This window comes from Nerophis ophidion, linkage group LG20 (genome assembly GCF_033978795.1).
Source record: "Nerophis ophidion isolate RoL-2023_Sa linkage group LG20, RoL_Noph_v1.0, whole genome shotgun sequence".
NCBI classification, from domain to species: Eukaryota; Metazoa; Chordata; class Actinopteri; order Syngnathiformes; family Syngnathidae; genus Nerophis; species Nerophis ophidion.
Genome location: NC_084630.1, coordinates 14,525,021 through 14,545,430, shown reverse-complemented (window position 1 = coordinate 14,545,430; position 20,410 = coordinate 14,525,021). Strand labels below are relative to the sequence as shown.

General features: G+C 41.5%; 1 protein-coding gene across 3 annotated transcripts in view; it reads right to left on the bottom strand.

Moving 5' to 3' along the window:
• Positions 1 to 3,287: 3,287 nt before the first annotated feature.
• The window catches only part of nxnl1 (nucleoredoxin like 1), a 40,968-nt gene continuing 23,845 nt past the window's right edge, over positions 3,288 to 20,410 (bottom strand). The window contains exons 1-4 of one of the 3 annotated variants that reach the window (XM_061880535.1): positions 18,337 to 18,506; positions 12,038 to 12,309; positions 7,887 to 7,976; positions 3,288 to 4,985 (exon numbers count right to left, since the gene is read on the bottom strand). In XM_061880535.1, the coding sequence (XP_061736519.1) occupies positions 4,700 to 4,985; positions 7,887 to 7,976; positions 12,038 to 12,273 (612 nt within the window). In that variant the 5' untranslated portion in view covers positions 12,274 to 12,309; positions 18,337 to 18,506 and the 3' untranslated portion in view covers positions 3,288 to 4,699. Of the gene's footprint in view, positions 4,986 to 7,886; positions 7,977 to 12,037; positions 12,310 to 18,336; positions 18,507 to 20,410 lie in introns of those variants that run through there. The other 2 variants (XM_061880534.1, XM_061880538.1) reach the window with 2 other exon arrangements.

Sequence of the window (20,410 nt, the reverse complement as noted above, 5' to 3'; positions counted from 1 at the left end):
AAGGGTGTTTCCAGAGACTGAAATGTGGGTGTCAGGGACAGACGTGGAAGGAGATTTTTACAACAAAGTTCTACTGCTTAATTATATATAAATGGGTTGTACTTGTATAGCGCTTTTCTACCTTCAAGGTACTCAAAGCGCTTTGACACTACTTCCACATTTACCCATTCACACACACATTCACACACTGATGGAGGGAGCTGCCATGCAAGGCGCCAACCAGCACCCATCAGGAGCAAGGGTGAAGTGTCTTGCTCAGGACACAACGGACGTGACGAGGTTGGTACTAGGTGGGATTTGAACCAGGGACCCTCGGGTTGCGCACGGCCACTCTTCCACTGCGCCACGCCGTCCCATACATCCCATATATCAGATGTATCATATTGTAGGTGTTTTTTTACCCTTGGCGTTCATATTTTGCTGTTTGTGTTGCAATTGTATTGATTGTAAAATATGTGACAAGACGTTCAAATGTCAATATTTAGTCTTTTATCCTAGTAAATCCCACATTCTTTATTTTTATGTACATTCTGGTTGTCTCGTTCAGTAAACAAATGTGAAATTCCATTCCGTTTTTAAGGCCGGTCTGTCATAATGTTTTTAGCATTTAGACCAGGGGCGCTCACACTTTTTCTGCAGGCGAGCTACTTTTCAATTGACCAAGTCGAGGAGATCTACCTCATTCCAATTTATAATTTATATTAATTTATTTATGAAAGAGACATTTTTGTTAACAAGTTAATGGTGTTTAATGATAATACAAGCATGTTTAACACACATAGATTCCTTTCTTTCATGAAGACAAGAATATAAGTTGGTGTATTTGATTCTGATGACTTGCATTGATTGGAATTAGACAGTGGTGCTGATAACGTCCGCATTTTCAAATGGAGGAAAAAAAAAGTCCTCCTTTCTGTCCAATACCACATGAAAGTGGTTGGATTTGGCATCTCATTTGTCCAACTTGCATACTCCTTTTTAAACACTTTGTTATGAGAGTAGCATATGTGTGTGGCCCTTTAATGTCTGGCAGCAGGTGAGTGACGTCAGTGAGTGTGCGGGTGGGCAAGCAAGTGAGAAAGCGGTCGCTGAGGGCGGGGGAGAAATACATTGGCATCAAACTCCGTAGCTTGCTAGCTTGTGCACGCTAGCTTTCCGAGACTCTTATTTTGTTAGCACAGGCAGGATGAAACAGGTCTTTTATGGTGAAGACAGGAACTGTGCAGTCGGTCTTTAGAGTTTTGACAGTAGGTACGGAGTCTCTAGAAATAAAATGTGTTTCTCTGCGTCCGCCCTGTTAGTGATTTTTTTCTTAAATATGAGCTCGCAGCAGCCAGCGTCATCTCACAAGATCCTCGGGTGCCGAGAATGTCAAACAACTGACGAAAGTGAAGTCTTGGTATGATTGATGATTGCTCATTTTTATGTCTATTTTTTAGTGCCTGGCTTGAGATCGACTGACACACCCTCCGAGATCGACCAGTCGATCGCGAGCGACGTAATGCCCACCCCTGATTTAGACAGACATTATTGTGAGGTTTTGTATTATTATTAGTATCCCTAAAAATAATACCAGCCCCCAGACACATTTTTTTCTCTAAATTTGGCCACCCAAGTCAAAATAATTGCCCAGGCCTGATTTAGAGGGCCACATTTTCAGAAAGCTAAGGATCGTTAGCTGGACTTCTCCCTTCACTATTAGTCCTATTTTGTACATTCCGAAGAAATATTGCCTCTACCTTAGTAGACATTTGATTTCAGTCTATTGTTACCAGGGCATTCTGCTGTTTTTAAGAATATTCCACAACAAAGCTCATCAAAGATCATCTCTATGACAGCATTCTACTGTTTTTAGGAATCTGCTGCAAAAATGTAAGTTTCTCATATGATTTTTTTTTAACTGAACCTCAAGGGAACACTACTAGTGTAACTAAAGAAGTTGAACAAATGACTACTGACTGCATCTGAAGTAAACAAGCTACATCAACACCTTGGTTATATAAATCAGTGATCCCCAACTACCGGGCCGCAGAGAAACAATGAATAATTTATCAACGACTGCATTTTCTCCGACTTAACTTTTGCCTGTCTTACTAGACGCACCAATAAACTTGTTATAGATGTACAATACAACTTCTCATTGTAAGTTGCCATTTGTTATATTTGTCATACTTTTGGGACATGATACAATGCACATAAATGACCATATAAAATATAAATGTGACAGATTTTAGCCAAAGGCTGATTTCCATCTACATCTCATTGCAAAGAAACATAATAATTATGTATATAATTATCCCACAACTCTTATGCTTAAGGGCTGTTGCTATAGTTATCATCAATTGTGCTGAAATTGTATTTTTCTTTGTCTGTGCAAAGCTGGCAATCCAAAAGATTGAAAGCCAGTCTCGTATCACTGTTTGTTTCCAGAATCGGCCTGCTGACTGCCAAGGTCGAACAAAGAGTGCCGTGACGCAGACAGAGCAGAGACAAGGCGATATCACGACTGTCAGCACATTTGTATTTTTCTATAATCATACATTGTGTCTAACTGGAGCTGTCTAAATTACCCCCTTCTGTCAGCGCCAGCTGACCTCCCAAATGAATAGAGGAAGCACGTTGTCTGGACTTTTAGAACATAGTTTGGATCTGTAACTAGAGTACAACCTAAAAAAACATGTCTCCTCCATTGAGCCAAATTTAACTATGTCCCTGCATGATCCCTTGCTTCTTGTCTGTTTAATAGACTTCATCAATGTTTGAACCTGACACTAATTCAACGTTATAGTAAATAGGTTGTACTTGTATAGCGCTTTTCTACCTTTTTAAGGAACTCAAAGCGCTTTGACAGTAATTCCACATTCACACACACATATTTCACACACTGATGGCGGGAGCTGCCATGCACGGCACTAACCAGGACCCATCAGGAGCAAGGGTGAAGTTTCTTGCTCAAGGACACAACGCACATGACTAGGATGGTAGAAGGTGGGGATTGAACCAGTAACCTTCAGATTGCTAGCACGGCCACTCTCCCAAATTTGCCACGCTGTCCTCCAGTGATTCCCAACCACCGGTCCGGGGACTGGTACCAGTCCGTGACGCATTTGTTATCGGGCCGCATAGAAACAAAAACTAATTCATAAACCACTGCATTTTCTCCACCTATCCGACTAAACATACCAATAAGCTTATTAATAGGTTTATATTACATGGGACAATGCATACCAGAATCAGAATCAGCTTTATTGTCATTACGCAGGGTAATGAGATTGAGGCATGGACATATAAAATGTTAAAGTGCTGTATTGAAGCCAAAGGCTCATTTTTTATCTGCCATGGCTGGCCACTGAAAACATTGCATTCATTAAACCGATCCCTGGTGGAAAAAAGGTTGGGGAACCCTGAAAAACAATAACAAACATCATAGTGAGTTGGATTTTTCATGCACTTATTTTTGCTGTATTTGAGTTTGAGTTTGAGTTTATTTCGAACATGCAAGCATACAACATGATACATCACAATTTCCAGTTTCTCTTTTCAACATGTTCGAAAAGGAGGAGGAAGAAGCAGAGCTTATTTAGTCCTACCCCTTTTCTTTACATAACAGTTGCTAAAACTTTTGTTCACTTCCTGTTCTCAATGTATTCACAATGTATACTCCATAAGTAATAAGTAATCACCATACAAATAAATAAATAAATAATTGCTTAAGTAAGTTTTATTCCATACGATGAGATAAATCAGATTATTTTGAGAATGAATGGGTGAGTAAAATCAGAATGTTTATCATGGTTCTTCATTTTTGTACTTTGTAAACACTTCCAGTTTGAAGAGTTTCTTGAAGTGGATCATATTAGTACATTGTTTGATTGCTTTGCTTAATCCATTCCATAATTTAATTCCACATACTGATATACTGAAGGTCTTAAGTGTTGTACGTGCATACAAATGTTTTAAATTACATTTTTCTCTAAGATTATATTTCGCTTCTTTTGTTGAGAAGAATTGTTGTATATTCTTGGGAAGCAGGTTATAGTTTGCTTTGTGTATAATCTTAGCTGTTTGCAATTCCACTCTGTTGTGGAATTTCAGTATCTTTGATTCAATAAATAAAGGGTTTGTATGTTCTCTATACCCAACATTATGTATTATTCTAACTGATCTTTTTTGTAACACTGTTAGTGTTCTTTTGTAATTATTTCCCCATATTTCTACACAGTAACTCAGATATTTACCTGGAAGTGGAAAGCCGCTCCCTGAAAATAATGCCTACATTAAACCGGTCAGTGGTGCAAAAAAGGTGGGGGACCACTGATATAAATCACATCACGAAAAAATCTTGTAACTGCCAAACGGAGAGGACATAAAGGGTGCCTTGAGGAACGTCTAAGTTATTTAAATCTCGAGTGTGGACCCCAGTGTTTTATGTTTGCCAGGGGATCTGCCAATGTGTTCAGGGGTCCAAGTTCCTCAGTACAACAGGAGCACTCTCGGGTTTTTAGGCATTTGCTGCAAACATGTTTGTCTCCCGAGCTTTGAACTGAACTCCAGGACCGGTATGGTGTCAGTCCCTGGGCTGGATTTGTACACATATACAGAAAAAGCAATGTCTCACAAATCCTCAAAGTCAATACAATCTTCTTAGTCTTCCCATCACCACGGCAACCCTCCTCTTCCTTCTCGCATCGTTTCCTCCTCAATCCCAGCCTCTTTTCTGCTCTTTCTTCCTCTTCTTGTCGTCCTTCACCTTGTACTTGAGTCTCCTGATCGGGTCTGTGAAGCTATGCGTGGACTTGTCCTGAAAATCCTCTGTGCTCATGAAGTTCCTGTCTAGGAGCTCTGCTGCTTCCTGCCAGTTGCGGTAGCAGTCAGGGCCGAGCCGGAGTATCTCGTCCACTGCATTCGGAATGAGGATTGAACAGTCGGGGCGCAGGACCACCACTGTGGGAAGCTCCTTCACATTAAACATGTCCTCCAGCTCTCTGTGGACACACATAATTGGCGCTCACAGTGGCGCACACCAAATGGACTAAGTAAACACTGCGGGCCTGATCTACTGAAGGTTTGTACTAAAACATATGCAAACTTGATGACACGCGCAAAGCTGAGAAGATTACGTCTCTTTAGTAAGCAGACGAAGAAGCGAAATCCTAATCCAATTAGTGTGTCTTTCTTCATGAATATGCAGAATATAAGATGATCATCAGAACACCCACAATACTGAGAGGAGAAAATGCAAATATAATAAGAATAATAAACAGCAATTTCACTAGTTAAAGTTAGAGTTAAAGTACCAATGATTGTCACACACACACTAGGTGTGGTGAAATGTGTCCTCTGCATTTGACCCATCACCCTTTATCACCCCCTAGGAGGTGAGGGGAGCAGTGAGCAGCAGCGGTGCCGCGCCCGGGAATCCTTTATGGTGATTTAACCCCCAATTCCAACCCTTAATGCTGAGTGCCAAGCAGGGAAGCAATGGGTCCCATTTTTATAGACTTTGGTATGACTCGGCCGGGATTTGAACTCACAACCTACCGATCTCTGGTGGACACTCTAACCCAGGGGCGCTCACACTTTTTCTGCAGGCGAGCTACTTTTCAATTGACCAAGTCGAGGAGATCTACCTCATTCCTATTTATAATTTATATTTATTTATTTATGAAAGAGACATTTTTGTTAACAAGTTAATGGTGTTTAATGATAATACAAGCATGTTTAACACACATAGATTCCTTTCTTTCATGAAGACAAGAATATAAGTTGGTGTATTTGATTCTGATGACTTGCATTGATTGGAATTAGACAGTGGTGCTGATAATGTCCGCATTTTCAAATGGAGGAAAAAAAAAAGTCCTCCTTTCTGTCCAATACCACATGAAAGTGGTTGGATTTGGCATCTCATTTGTCCAACTTGCATACTCGTTTTTAAACACTTTGTTATGAGAGTAGCATATGTGTGTGGCCCTTTAATGTCTGGCAGCAGGTGAGTGACGTCAGTGAGTGTGCGGGTGGGCAAGCAAGTGAGAAAGCGGTCGCTGAGGGCGGGGGAGAAATACATTGGCATCAAACTCTGTAGCTTGCTAGCTTGTGCACGCTAGCTTTCTGAGACTCTTATTTTGTTAGCACAGGCAGGATGAAACAGGTCTTTTATGGTGAAGACAGGAACTGCGCAGTCGGTCTTTAGAGTTTTGACAGTAGGTACGGAGTCTCTAGAAATAAAATGTGTTTCTCTGCGTCCGCCCTGTTAGTGATTTTTTTCTTAAATATGAGCTCGCAGCAGCCAGCGTCATCTCACAAGATCCTCGGGTGCCGAGAATTTCAAACAACTGACGAAAGTGAAGTCTTGGTATGATTGATGATTGCTCATTTTTATGTCTATTTTTTAATGCCTGGCTTGAGATCGACTGACACACCCTCCGAGATCGACCAGTCGATCGCGATCGAGGTAATGCCCACCCCTGCACTAACCACTAGGCCACTGAGTAGATTATAGGGCCCTTGCGGTGGTCTGCATCACTCCTGCTCGGGCCTCAATTATTCAGCACACGCAGTTTGATTTATCAAGAATGAAACTCAACTGGGGCTTCACGGTGGCAGAGGGGTTAGTGCGTCTGCCTCACAGTACGAAGGTCCTGCAGTCCTGGGTTCAAATCCAGACTCGGGATCTTTCTGTGTGGGGTTTGCATTCACGGGTTCTCCGGCTTCCTCCCACCTCCAAAGACATGCACCTGGGGATAGGTTGATTGGCAACACTAAATTGGCCCTAGTGTGTGAATGTGAGTGTGAATGTTGTCTGTCTATCTGTGTTGCCCCGCGATGAGGTGGCGACTTGTCCAGGGTGTACCCCGCCTTCCGCCCGATTGTAGCTGAGATAGGCACCAGCGCCCCCCGCGACCCCGAAAAGGGAATAAGCGGTAGAAAATGGATGGATGGAAACTCAACTGGGGGCAATACGGACGTACAGGGGTTAGTGCATGTGTCTCACAATACGAAGGTCCTGACTAGTCCTGGGTTCGATCCTGCGCTCGGGATCTTTCTGTGTGGAGTTTGCATGTTCTCCCCGTGATGGGTGGGTTCTGTCCGGGTACTCCGGCTTCCTCCCACCCAATTTTCCCCAATGTGTGAGCAGACGCCAAAACTCCTTGAGCATTCAGACTCATTGTCATCCCGTAGGGGTGAATTTTTTCTTGCCCTGATGTGGGATCTGAGCCGAGGATGTCATTGTGGCTTGTGCAGCCCTTTGAGACACTCGTGATTTAGGGCTATATAAGTGAACATTGATTGATTGATTGATTGATTGATTGATTGATTGATTGATTGATTGAAGTGACCAATTAAAACCAATTTATTTAATGCCTATCGGTGTCTGTGAACTGAAGTGAAGTGAATCATATTTATATAGCGCTTTTCTCTAGTGACTCAAAGCGCTTTACATAGTGAAACCCAATATCTAAGTTACATTTAAACCAGTGTGGGTGGCACTGGGAGCAGGTGGGTAAAGTGTCTTGCCCAAGGACACAACGGTAGAGACTAGGATGGCGGAAGCGGGAATCGAACCTGCAACCCTTTGAGTTGCTGGCACGGCCACTCTACCAACCGAGCTATGCCACCCCGTCTGCTGGTGCTTTTTATAAATGAAGTTTGTTTTATCATATAGAAAGTACACATCAAAACTTAATTTGAATAAGCACCACTTTTCAATTGTACATGCAGTCTTAGCCCAATAATAGTACCCGCAATTTTATATTCTGCACAGGTTTTTTTAGCGCGGTATTTGGACCTTAGTAGACCAGACCCTGCGTGCATTTACATTACAACCATCTTAACCAGCAGGTTGGGTACACATAAGACCACACACCCTGTCGGCTTGGACCACTCACCCCTTGTAGGGGTCTTCGTAGGCCAGGAACAGACACTTCTTAGGCAGCTCTTTGAGGACATGCTCTTGTTGCTCCTCCGACGGGTCCGAGCTGGCATTAAACAAACAGCACATTTTTTTGTTAAACCTTTCATCCTAATGCAGTGTGGATATAACGTTTAAATTGATAAACAAATAAGTGATTAAATTGTCTAATCTACGTTCTGGATGGATGGATACATGAATGAATAAATGGACGAGGACAATATGATTATAATACGGTACGTTTGATGAATGAACAAATCATACATACATGCATAGGTGAAGGTTGAATGGCTAACTGATTAGATGGATGAATGAATTGACAAATAAATTGATGAGTAATGAGTGGATAGGTAGATTATGAATGAATGAATTAGATAATTGTTTGACTTTGGTCGGTGAAATGAATGTATGGGTAAATGAATGAGTGAATGAACTCATAGATGGATGAAAAAATACATGATTATTTAAATAAATTCATCGGTCAATGAATGAATGAATTCATCTATTCATCTATCTATGAATTAATTTTTATATGCATATAATACACATAAGAATATAAAAAGGTATGTTTAATAAATGAACAAATTATACATACATGTATGGGTAAAGGTTAGATGGTTAACTGATTGGAGGGATGAATGGATGAATGAATTGATAAATTGATGAGAAATTAATGGAGGGATAGATTATGAATGAATGAATTAGATAATTGTTTGACTTTGGTCGGTGAAATGAATGTATGGATAAATGAATGAGTGAATGAACTCATAGATGGATGAAAAAATGCATGATTATTTAAATAAATGCATAGGTCAATGAATGAATGAATTCATCTATTCATCTATCTATGAATTAATTTTTATATGCATATAATACTTATAAGAATATAAAAAGGTATGTTTAATAAATGAACAAATTATACATACATGTATGGGTAAAGGTTAGATGGTTAACTGATTGGAGGGATGAATGGATGAATGAATTGATAAATTGATGAGAAATTAATGGAGAGATAGATTATGAATGAATGAATTAGATGATTGCTTGACTTCGGTCAGTGAAATGAATGCATGCACAAATGAATGAGTGAATGAACTCACGGGTGGATGAAAAAATATACGGATATTTGAATTAATTCATAGGTAGATGAATGCATGAATGAATGAATGAATGAATGAACAAGTGAATGAATGAATGAATGAATGAAAATACAATATACATGATCGATGGATGAATGGGTGGATTGAATTAATTGAAGGATGGTTGAAAAGATACAATATGAATACAATATGGTTTGTTAATGAACGAATGAATACATTCATGAGAGGGTTGATGGATAATTGATTGGGTGGACAATAAACATAATTGAAAAAATTATGAAGAATGAATGGCTATATGTATATTATGAATGAGTGAAAGACTTAATGAAAACATACAGTATCTTCATTAAAGCTGGTGAAATCAATGCATGGATGGTTGAATGAGTGAATGAACTCATGGATTGATGAAATAATACATGGATAATTTAATGAATTCACACACAAATGAATTAATTAATGAGTGGAAGAATAAGAGAATGAAGGAATGAAAAAAATAATGAATTAAAATAAAACATACATGAATGAACGGATGGATTGAAATTGATGGACGGTTGAATGAATACATACAATATAAATGTCTTTATGAATGAATGAATGCATGCTTGGGTGAAGGTTGGAATAAGAACTGACTAATTGACTGATAAATGGATGGATTGATTAGATAAATAATCATGTCGTGTCATTGCTGGTTTACGAGCAGTTGAGCATGTTCGGCAGCGCACAATCACAGAGTACTTAGAGAGAAAAAGGATAACGGACGTACTTTGGCTTAAAAACTAACAATAAAGGTGAAGTTATGACACTGAAACACCCACAGGAAGAGGTGCTTTAAGACATGGCTAGCTAGCAAGCGGCTAAGGTCCTGCCCCAGTGTTTTAGCTACTTCTAAATCACTAATCCTCGCCTCCATGGCGACAAATAAAGTACGTTTCTTACAAGTATCATCCCTGCAGGACGAGGAATAGCTAAACATGCGTCACTACACACCGTAGCTCACCGGTGTCACAATGTAAACATTGGTGGATCTATACCTGACATCCACTGTAATGATACCAAGCACAGTAGCGTATCTAGTCGATACTACTATGATTAAGTTATTTTTCCGCATCACAACATCTTCTTTAGTTTTTAAAAAATGTATATTATGTTTATAAACTCAGGAAATATGTCCCTTCACACATGAGGACTTAGAATATGACCAATGTATGATCCTGTAACAACTTTGTATCGGGTTGATACCCAAATTTGTAGTATCATCCAAAACTAATGTAAAGCACCCAAACAACAGAAGAATAAATGATTATTACATTTTAACATAATTGTAGATAGAACATGTTAAAAGAGAAAGTTAGAAGATATTAACAGTACATGAACAAGTAGATTCATAATTCATGTTCTACCACGTGTCCTTAAAAATGTTGACAAAATAATAGAATGATAAACACAATATGTTACTGCACATGTCAGCAGACGAATTAGGAGCCTTTGTTTGTTTACTTACTAATAAAAGACAAGTTGTCTTGTATGTTCACTATTTTATTGACTAAATTGCAATAAGAAACATATGTTTAATGTGCCCGGAAAAGGGTGGAATGCCATCTCCGGGTTGGGGAGGAGACCCTGCCCCAGGTGGAGGAGTTCAAGTACCTAGGAGTCTTGTTCACGAGTGGGGGAAGAGTGGATCGTGAGATCGGCAGGCGGATCGGTGCGGCGTCTTCAGTAATGCGGACGTTGTACCGATCCGTTGTGGTAAAGAGGGAGCTGAGCCGGAAGGCAAAGCTCTCAATTTACCGGTCGATCTACGTTCCCATCCTCACCTATGGTCATGAGCTTTGGGTCATGACCGAAAGGATAAGATCACGGGTACAAGCGGCCGAAATGAGTTTCCTCCGCCGGGTGGCGGGGCTCTCTCTTAGAGATAGGGTGAGAAGCTCTGCCATCCGGGAGGAACTCAAAGCAAAGCCGCTGCTCCTTCACATCGAGAGGAGCCAGATGAGGTGGTTCGGGCATCTGGTCTGGATGCCACCCGAACGCCTCCCTAGGGAGGTGTTTAGGGCACGTCCAACCGGTAGGAGGCCACGGGGAAGACCCAGGACACGTTGGGAAGACTATGTCTCCCGGCTGGCCTGGGAACGCCTCGGGATCCCCCGGGAAGAGCTAGACGAAGTGGCTGGAGAGAGGGAAGTCTGGGTTTCCCTGCTTAGGCTGTTGCCCCCGCGAACCCGACCTCGGATAAGCGGAAGATGATGGATGGATGGATGGATGTTTAATGTGCCCCCAAATTTTTCGCTAAAATAAAGACAATAATGCAATTTTTTGTGATCCCCTTTATTTAGAAAAGTATCGAAAAGTACCGAAAAAAGGTTGGTACCGTTACCAACATATTGGTGTTACGGAACAACACTAGTGGACGTGTTTTTTTTTAAACCATAAGAACGTTCATAGTTACATGGCTGCCATGAATCAAATTGTGCAGGACTTACTGTAGCAACAAATAACCTCTTAGTCTAACGATGATACAGCGTTGAGGATGGAGAGTGCACTTTGGGTTTCACAAAGCTTTTTGAAAAGTAATTGTGGAGAGGGGGAGGCGACGGGCCGACAGCAGGGTAGGACAAACCGGGGTCCTACTCAAGTTGATGGCCAGGAGGCGGAGTATGCAGCAATCGGAGCCAGGTGCGTAAAACACACACCTGCTCTCAATCTGTGCATCTCCTCCTGCTGTATAAAAGGGGAGAAGGAGGAACAATCGGGGCAAAAGACGAAGGAGAACCAGCAGACGAAGAAGACGAGCGAGACCAGACGAAAGATGAGCCCCCGTGGAAAACGGAGTCACCGGCGACCAAAAGGAGAGTTAAAGGGACCCAGAAGTGTTTATTGAAATAATAAACGAGAGTCAAACCTGCTCCGCAATGTCTTTCATCGATGGTCCATGCAACCCGCACGATGGTGGCTGGAAGCCGTTCACAAAAATATACAGTTGTGTGACTTTGCTACTATATTTAGCATTGGGAGGGGGGAGGACTACCTAATGTACAGGAGGACCAGCTGAGCAGATCGATCCACGTAGAACTCGTCGGTCAAGCGTTTGAAGAAGTCGCCGAGCTCGGGTACGAACCTCCGACATCTCTCACATGCACCAGAGGCAAAGAAAAGCATCAAGATGCGGTTCTGCAGGTGCCTGACGATCTCACGTTCTGTGTCCAGCTCGTCCTGGTCCCTGTTGTTCTTCACCAGGACCCGGTCAACGAACAGGTCTGCCATCTTGAACTGTCCTGGAGAAGGTGTAGCCTATTGGAGCTAGGGGGAAACGGTTAGGTGGTTCAGTGTTTTTCAACCTTTTTTGAGCCAGGGCACAATATTTTTTCTTTGAAAAAAATGCAAAGGCACACCGCCGGCAGGAGACATTCAAAAATAAAACTCAGCAGTCGATTTGACAGTAAAAAGTATTTCTCGCAATTGTTGGATATGAATTCAAACCATAACCAAACTATAGCTCTTGTCTCAAAGTAGGTGTACTGTCACCACCTGTCACGTAATGCCGTGACTTATTTGGAGTTTTTTGGCGTTTTCCTGTGTGTAGTGTTTTAGTTCTAGTCTTGCTTTCCTATTTTAGTGACTTTTTCCCATTTTATTGGTGTTTTCCTGTAGCAGTTTCATGTCGTCCTTTGAGCGCTATTCCCCGCACCTGCTTTGTTTTACCATTCAAGACTATTTCAGTTGTGTGGACGCTATCCTTCTTTGTGGAGACATTGTTGATTGTCATGTCATGTCCGGATGTACTTTGTTGACGCCGTCTCTACTCAAAAAGGCCGCAAGTCTTTGCTGTTGTCCAGCATTTTGTTTTTGTTTACTTTGCAGCCAGTTCAGTTCTTGGTTTCAATTTGCATAGCCTTCAAGTCAGACTCGAGTCATCAATTCCATGACTTTAGACTCGACAAAATGTAAAGAGACTTGCGACTCGACTTAGATTTTAAAGGCCTACTGAAACCCACTAATACCAACCACGCAGTCTGATAGTTTATATATCAATGATGAAATATTAACATTACAACACATGACAATACGGCCTTTTTAGTTTACTAAATTGCAATTTTAAATTTCCCGCGGAGTTTCTTGTTGAAAACGTTGCGGAATGATGACGCGTATGGTGACTCGTGCGCGTGACGTCTCATAATTACACAGTATTTTGGACATCTGTGTTGCTGAAACTTTTGCAATTTGTTCAATTAATAATGGAGACTATAAAGAAGGATGCTGTTGGTGGAAAGCGGTGGATTGCAGCTGCCTTTTGCACCGAAACACAGCCGGTGTTTCTTTGTTTGTTGTGATGCTTTAACACAGAGCGGTCAAGCGAACATGTTTTTTACGTCAACCAGCAAGTTTTTGGATGGGAAAATTGTGATATTAAGTCAGCTCTTACCGGAGACTTTAGTGGATTATGGGACTTCCTCCTGCAGCTCAAAAAGGCAGCTGTGATCTTGGCTCCTCGGGTTCTCTCAGAGACACTGGCATTCACCGCAGCCATCCGACTTTCAGGTATGACTTTACAATGTCACTAAAACACTATTTAAACAATACGCAGATAAGGGATCTTCCATAATTATCCTAGTAAATGTGTCTAATTACATCTGAAACGGTCTCACTGCCGCCGCCTGGAGCCATCACTTTTTCTTTTTTTTGTGCTTCACTCTAACTTTCCTTATCCCCGAATCTTTCATCCTCGCTCAAATTAATGGTGAAATTGTCGCTTTCTCGGTACGAATACCTCTTGCTGCTGGAGGCTCACATTATAAACAATGTGAGAAGCCCTTCAACCCGTGACGTCACGCGCACTTCGTCTGCTACTTCCAGTACAGGCAAGGCTTTTTTATTAGCGACCAAAAGTTGCGAACTTTATCGTCGATGTTGTCAGAAGTATTTGTTGTTGTCGAACCCCGAGATGCAGAGATGGAGGCAGGCATGGTATCTGAAAACCTGATTTAATTAAAACTTCACAAGAACAAACAAAAAGCACGCACGTGGGCGGAATAACAAACTAAGAGAGCTAGCACTGGGAGCTAGAAAAACAAAAAGGAACTTTAGCATGGAAGCTAGAGGATAACAAACAGAAAAACTGGAAATAGCTAATAGCTAACAAAAACAGCTCACCGCTACAACGACCAGGACAAGATGTAGCACGACAGGTAATAGCTGAAATGATGCCAGACACGACACGTAGCAAAGACACGAGAGTGACATGAGGCAACGACAATACAATGATCCAGCAACAGACACAAGACAAAGCAGGTACAAATAGGAGCAGGCTGATTGGCAACGGGTGTGGCCAGGTGCCAATCAGCTGCAGCTGAGGAGGAACACCACACTCAGGGAACAGGACAGGAAGCTGACAAAATAAGAGCACTAGACAGGAACTAAGGACAGGAAATACTAAACACACATAGGAGAAACTAAAACACAAAGAAACTGTCAGTGGCAAGCCTGACAGATGTTCTCTACTAAATCCTTTCAGCAAAAATATGACAATTTCGTGAAATGATCAAGTATGACACATAGAATAGACCTGCTATCACCCGTTTAAATAAGAAAATCTCATTTCAGTAGGCCTTTAACATCAATGACTTGTGACTTCACTTGGACTTGAGCCTTTTGACTTGACAAGACTTGTTACTTTCCCAAAACTCAAAGATTAAAAAGTTATCCAGGAGCGCTCTGTATCTTTCATTGTGTACGCGTGGGTCTGTCAGCGTGTGTGCCGTCGGTACAACATCCAATCAAATTAGATCCACGTTGTTTTCATTCGACAGCATTCTTCCAATCAAATTGCAGGACAACCAAAGAAGAAGAGCTGTCAAACAACGCGCCAGTGAGAGAAAATGATACCAAGGATAGTTTCGTTCGGGTATGAAAACTTTGAGGTGGTCAACAAAAAACGAATTGCAGTGTGCAAAGCATACGGTTCGAAGAATACAGACGGAGACGCAACAACTCCCAACTTCGTTCGACAGTTGAAGTTGCAAAAAGAACGGTAAGTTTTGAATGTAAGTTAAGGTTCATTGGCTAAGTAACGTAATTTTTTTTTTGCTGTGTCGTTCGATCAGTGAGACTGTAAACTCACTGCTAACATTATATAACGTTATTGCAAACACGGCAATCTGTTGCGTTCACTGCAGTTCACTCCCTTATTCATACTTTTTGTTAGGGGATTTTTTTAAGCAGGGTTGCATGAGGTACCTATACATAAAGTCACTTTAGTCAATGCGTCACACACGGTAACGTAAAGTTAGACGGCGGTCAGCAGTACCGCATATTTTAACCACCTACAAAAAGACAAACATAGTAAAATAAAAGTGAGTTGAAATGTACCCTACATCAAGAATACAGTATGTGTACCGTTTTAGTTTCCGACATTCGGCTGGTTGTTCAGCTCACAACACACGTGAGTTGCAGGGCTGGAGACAGTGAATTAACACGCGATTAACTTCTGTTTCTTTACAGAATGGGCTGTCTTGTCGGCAAGATGAAGCAGTGAAAATATTGTTTGTATGACTTACACTTAAACTGACATTGATTTGATTAAGTTTGTCTCTTTGAAGTGGCTTAAATATGTTCCTTAAGGTTCAATGCCTTTTCTTAGCAGCACTCAAACTTTTGTTTATTTTTTGTTTTACCTGCACGCTACCTGCATATCGCGATCATGACAAAGAATTGTCGTCATTCCCGACATCTAGAAAGCAATTAGCTACCTGCTGCCACCTACTAAGTATTACACAGTAACTCTGCTGAGCTCTAGACCAGTGTTTTTCAACCTTTTCTGAGCCAAGGCACATTTTTTTCATTGAAAAAATCCAGAGGCACACCACCAGCAGAAAACATTAAAAAAATGAAACACAGCAGCAGATATTGACAGTAAAAAGTTGTTCTCGCAATTGTTGGTTATGAATTCAAACCATAACCAAGCATGCATCAGTATAGCTCTTGTCTTAAAGTAGGTGTACTGTCATGACCCATAACATCACGCCGTGACTTATTTGGAGTATTTTTTTCTGTTTTCCTTTGTGTGGTGTTTTAGTTCTTGTCTTGCGCTCCTATTTTGTTATGTCATGTACAGATGTACTTTTTGGACGTCGTCTGCTGCTTCACACGCTTTAAGTCTTTGCTGTCGTCCAGCATTCTAATTTTGTTTACTTTGTAACCAGTTCAGTTTTAGTTTCGTTTTGCATAGCCATCCCTAAGCTTCAATGACTTTTCTTAATGTTTTGTTTTTTTGTTTTTATAGCCTTTTGTTTATTTTTGGTTTAAGCATCAGATACCTTTTTACCTGCACCCTGCCTCCCTTTGCCGCCTTCATATCGGGATCACGACAAACAAAAGGTCGTCGTTCCTGACATCTAGAAAGCAATTAGCTACCTGCTGCCACCTACTGAGTATTACACGGTTACTCTGTCGATCTCTAGACCAGTGTTTTTTAAACTTTTCTGAACCAAAGCACATTTTTTTCATTGAAAAAATCTCGAGGCCCACCACCAGCAGAAAACGAAAAATGAAACCCAGCAGCTGATTTTGACAATATAAAGTTGCTCTCGCAATTGTTGGATATGAATTCAAACCATAACCAAGCATGCATCACTATAGCTCTTGTCTCAAAGTAGGTGTACTGTCACCACCTGTGTGTATTGTTTTAGTTCTTGTCTCGCGCTCCTATTTTGGTGTTGCTTGTCATGTCATGTACGGATGTACTTTGTGGACGCCATCTGCTGCTCCATATGCTTTAAGTCTTTGCTGTCGTCCAGCACACACAAATTCTAGTGTGTGTGTGTGACAATCATTGGTATTTTAACTTTAACTTTAAAAGCTTTACTAAAAAGAGAAGTTTTCAAATGTTTTTTAAACACAGTCGAGATCGCGGTGGGACTGATGCAAATTGCTCCAGAGTCAGGAAGGTATAGCCTGGAATTCCAGGTCTCCACGGGTTTTGAAACGAGTTTTCGGGATCTTTAGAAGAACCCTGGCCTGAAGATCGGAGGCTGCACCCTGAACAGTAGGTGATGTACTGAGGAGCCCCACCATGCAACACACAGAATTTCAGGACTAAAATTTTAAAGTTAATGCGGAATTGAACTGGAAGCCAATGAAGACTGGATCAAACGGGGGTGATATGGACGCACCGGTCAAAAGTCTGGCAGCCGCGTTTTGTACAGTGTGAAGTCTCTTTAGCGTTGACTTCCTGAAGAGAGTGAAGAGAGAATTGCGTGAGTCAATGCGAGACGAAATGAACGCGTAAATGATCATTTCGAGATCCAATTTTGACGGAAAATTTCTCACTTTAGAAATATTCCTGAGATGATAAAAACAATTTTTGGTCAGTTGACAACAGTGACCCTCCAAAGACATGGACTGATCCAACACAAGCCCAAGGTTTCTGAGGCTTCTTTTAACAGATGCACCCACAGCACCCAGGGAGTTCTGGATCACCAGCAGAAAACGAAAAATGAAACTCAGCAGCTGATTTTGACAATATAAAGTTGCTCTCGCAATTGTTGGATATGAATTCAAACCATAACCAAGCATGCATCACTATAGCTCTTGTCTCAAAGTAGGTGTACTGTCACCACCTGTGTGTATTGTTTTAGTTCTTGTCTCGCGCTCCTATTTTGTTGTTGCTTGTCATGTCATGTACAGATGTACTTTGTGGACGCCATCTGCTGCTGCACACGCTGTAAGTCTTTGCTGTCGTCCAGCATTCTAATTTTGTTTACTTTGCAGCCAGTACAGTTTATAGCTTCCTTTTTTCATAGTTATCCCTAAGCTTATATGCCTTTTCTTAGCGTTTTTTCCATTTTCGTAGCCTTTTGTTTATTTTTAGTTTAAGCGTTAGATACCTTTTTACCTGTATGCTTCCTCCTACTGTCGTCTGCATGTTGTGATTACGACAAACCCTGTTCCCGATGTCTACAAAGCAATTAGCTACCTGCTGCCACCTACTGATACGGAAGAGTATTACACAGTTACTCTGCAGAGCACTAGACAGCACAGACACTCAACAACGGCACATTATTTGCGGATTATAACTACCGGTTGGGCAAAAAATACTTTTAACCCAGCTAGGGGAAATGACATAATCTCCCACGGAACACCAGACTGAGGTGGTTTACCAACAAACAAAATGAGTAGAATACCGTGACGGAGAGCTACTGCCGTGGCTTTCACTAGCACTGTTTGAAATGAACTAATGAGTCTCCGCGCTGTCATCCCCGTACAGCGGCCATTAATCACACAGGCACGTCTCGCTCGCTGTTAAATCTGATAATCCTCATTCTTGCTTACCTCCACCTCGCAGGGGCAAAGTCAAAAAAGAGAACAGCCTTTTTTCTTCACTTTTATCTCCTAGACTTGAATCATTTCCAAGGCTGTCTCCTCAAATCACGTCCACTCTCAAACTGTGTGCCTCCTTCACCTTGATTGTTGTTCGCTCCTATTTCTTTTTTGTCAGCGCTTCACCCTCTCCTGCTGTGTCTGGGAGGGTGGGGGTGAGACAAGGTGCTCACTGTGGACAGAAATGTGGTGTCTTCGTGCACAACGTTGAACGTATAAGGGTCATTCCGCTGAATCGGTGCCATTTGCATCCCCAGGAAATATCAATCGATCAATCAAAGTTTACTTATATAGCCCAAAATTACGAGTGTCTCAAATGGCTGCACAAGCCACAACGACACAAATAGTAAGTAAGTAAGTACATTTTATTTATAAAGCGCTTTTCACAGATAAAATCACAAAACATAAGAAAAGTAAAACAACAATTCAATTTAAAACAACAGGGGCAACACCATAAAAGGGATAAAAAGTGATTTAAAATTGACAGCTAAAAAGGTGCGATAACTACCTACTCAGTGGCCTAGTGGTTAGAGCAGGGGTGCCCACACTTTTTCTGCAGGCGAGCTACTTTTCAATTGACCAACTCGAGGGGATCTACCTCATTTATATATATCATTTATATTTATTTATTTATGAAAGAGACATTTTTGTAAACAAGTTAAATGTGTTTAATGATAATACAAGCATGTGTAACACATATAGATGTCTTTCTTTCACAAAGACAAGAATATAAGTTGGTGTATTACCTGATTCTGATGACTTGCATTGATTGGAATCAGACAGTAATGATGATAGCGCCCACATTTTCAAATGGAGGAGAAAAAAAGTTGTCCTTTTTGTACAATACCACATGAAAGTGGTTGGTTTTTGGCATCTAATTCATCCAGCTTCCATACACTTTACAAGAAAAACATTGGCGGCAAATTCCGTAGCTTGCTTGATTGACATTCACGGCACCCGAGGGTCTTGTGAGATGACGCTGGCTGCTGCCAGTTCATTATTATGAAAAAATGACAGAGAGGAAGGCGAGAAACACTTTTTATTTCAACAGACTTTCTCACCGTCCCTTCCGTCAAAACTGTAAAGGCCCACTGCACATTTCCTATCTTCACAATAAAAGCCCTGCTTCATGCTGCCTGCGCTAACAAAATAAGAGTCTCGGAAAGCTTGTGCACGCCAGTTTTCCGAGACTCTGTATTTTGTTAGCGCAGGCAGCATGAAGCAGGGCTTTTATTGTGAAGATAGGAAATGTGCAGTCGGCCTTTAGAGTTTTGACGGAAGGTACGGCGCGAGAGTCTGTTGAAATAAAAAGTGTTTCTCGCCTTCCTCTCGGTCATATTTTCATAATAATGATCTTGCAGCAGCCAGCGTCATCTCACAAGACCCTCCGGGACCGTGAATGTCATTTAAGTGACGTCTTGGTGAAGATTGATGATCACTAATTTTTAGGTCTATTTTTTTTAAAAGCCTGGCTGGAGATCGACTGACACCCCCCTGCGGTCGACTGGTAGCTCGCGATCGACGTAATGGGCACCCCTGGGTTAGAGTGTCCGCCCTGAGATTGGTAGGTTGTGAGTTCAAACTGAGTCATACCAAAGACTATAAAAAAATGGGACCCATTACCTCCCTGCTTGGCACTCAGCATCAAGGGTTGGAATTGGGGGTTAAATCACCATAAATGATTCCCGGGCGCGGCACCGCTGCTGCCCACTGCTCCCCTCACTTCCCAGGGGGTGATCAAGGGTGATGGGTCAAAAGCAGAGGACAAATTTCACCACACCTAGTGTGTGTGTGACAATCATTGGTACTTTAACTTTAACTTTAAAAGCTTTACTAAAAAGAGAAGTTTTCAAATGTTTTTTAAACACAGCCGAGATCGCGGTGGGACTGATGCAAATTGCTCCAGAGTCAGGAAGGTATAGCCTGGAACTCCAGGTCTCCACGGGTTTTGAAACGAATTTTCGGGATCTTTAGTAGAACCCTGGCCTGAAGATCGGAGGCTGCACCCTGAACAGTAGGTGGTGTA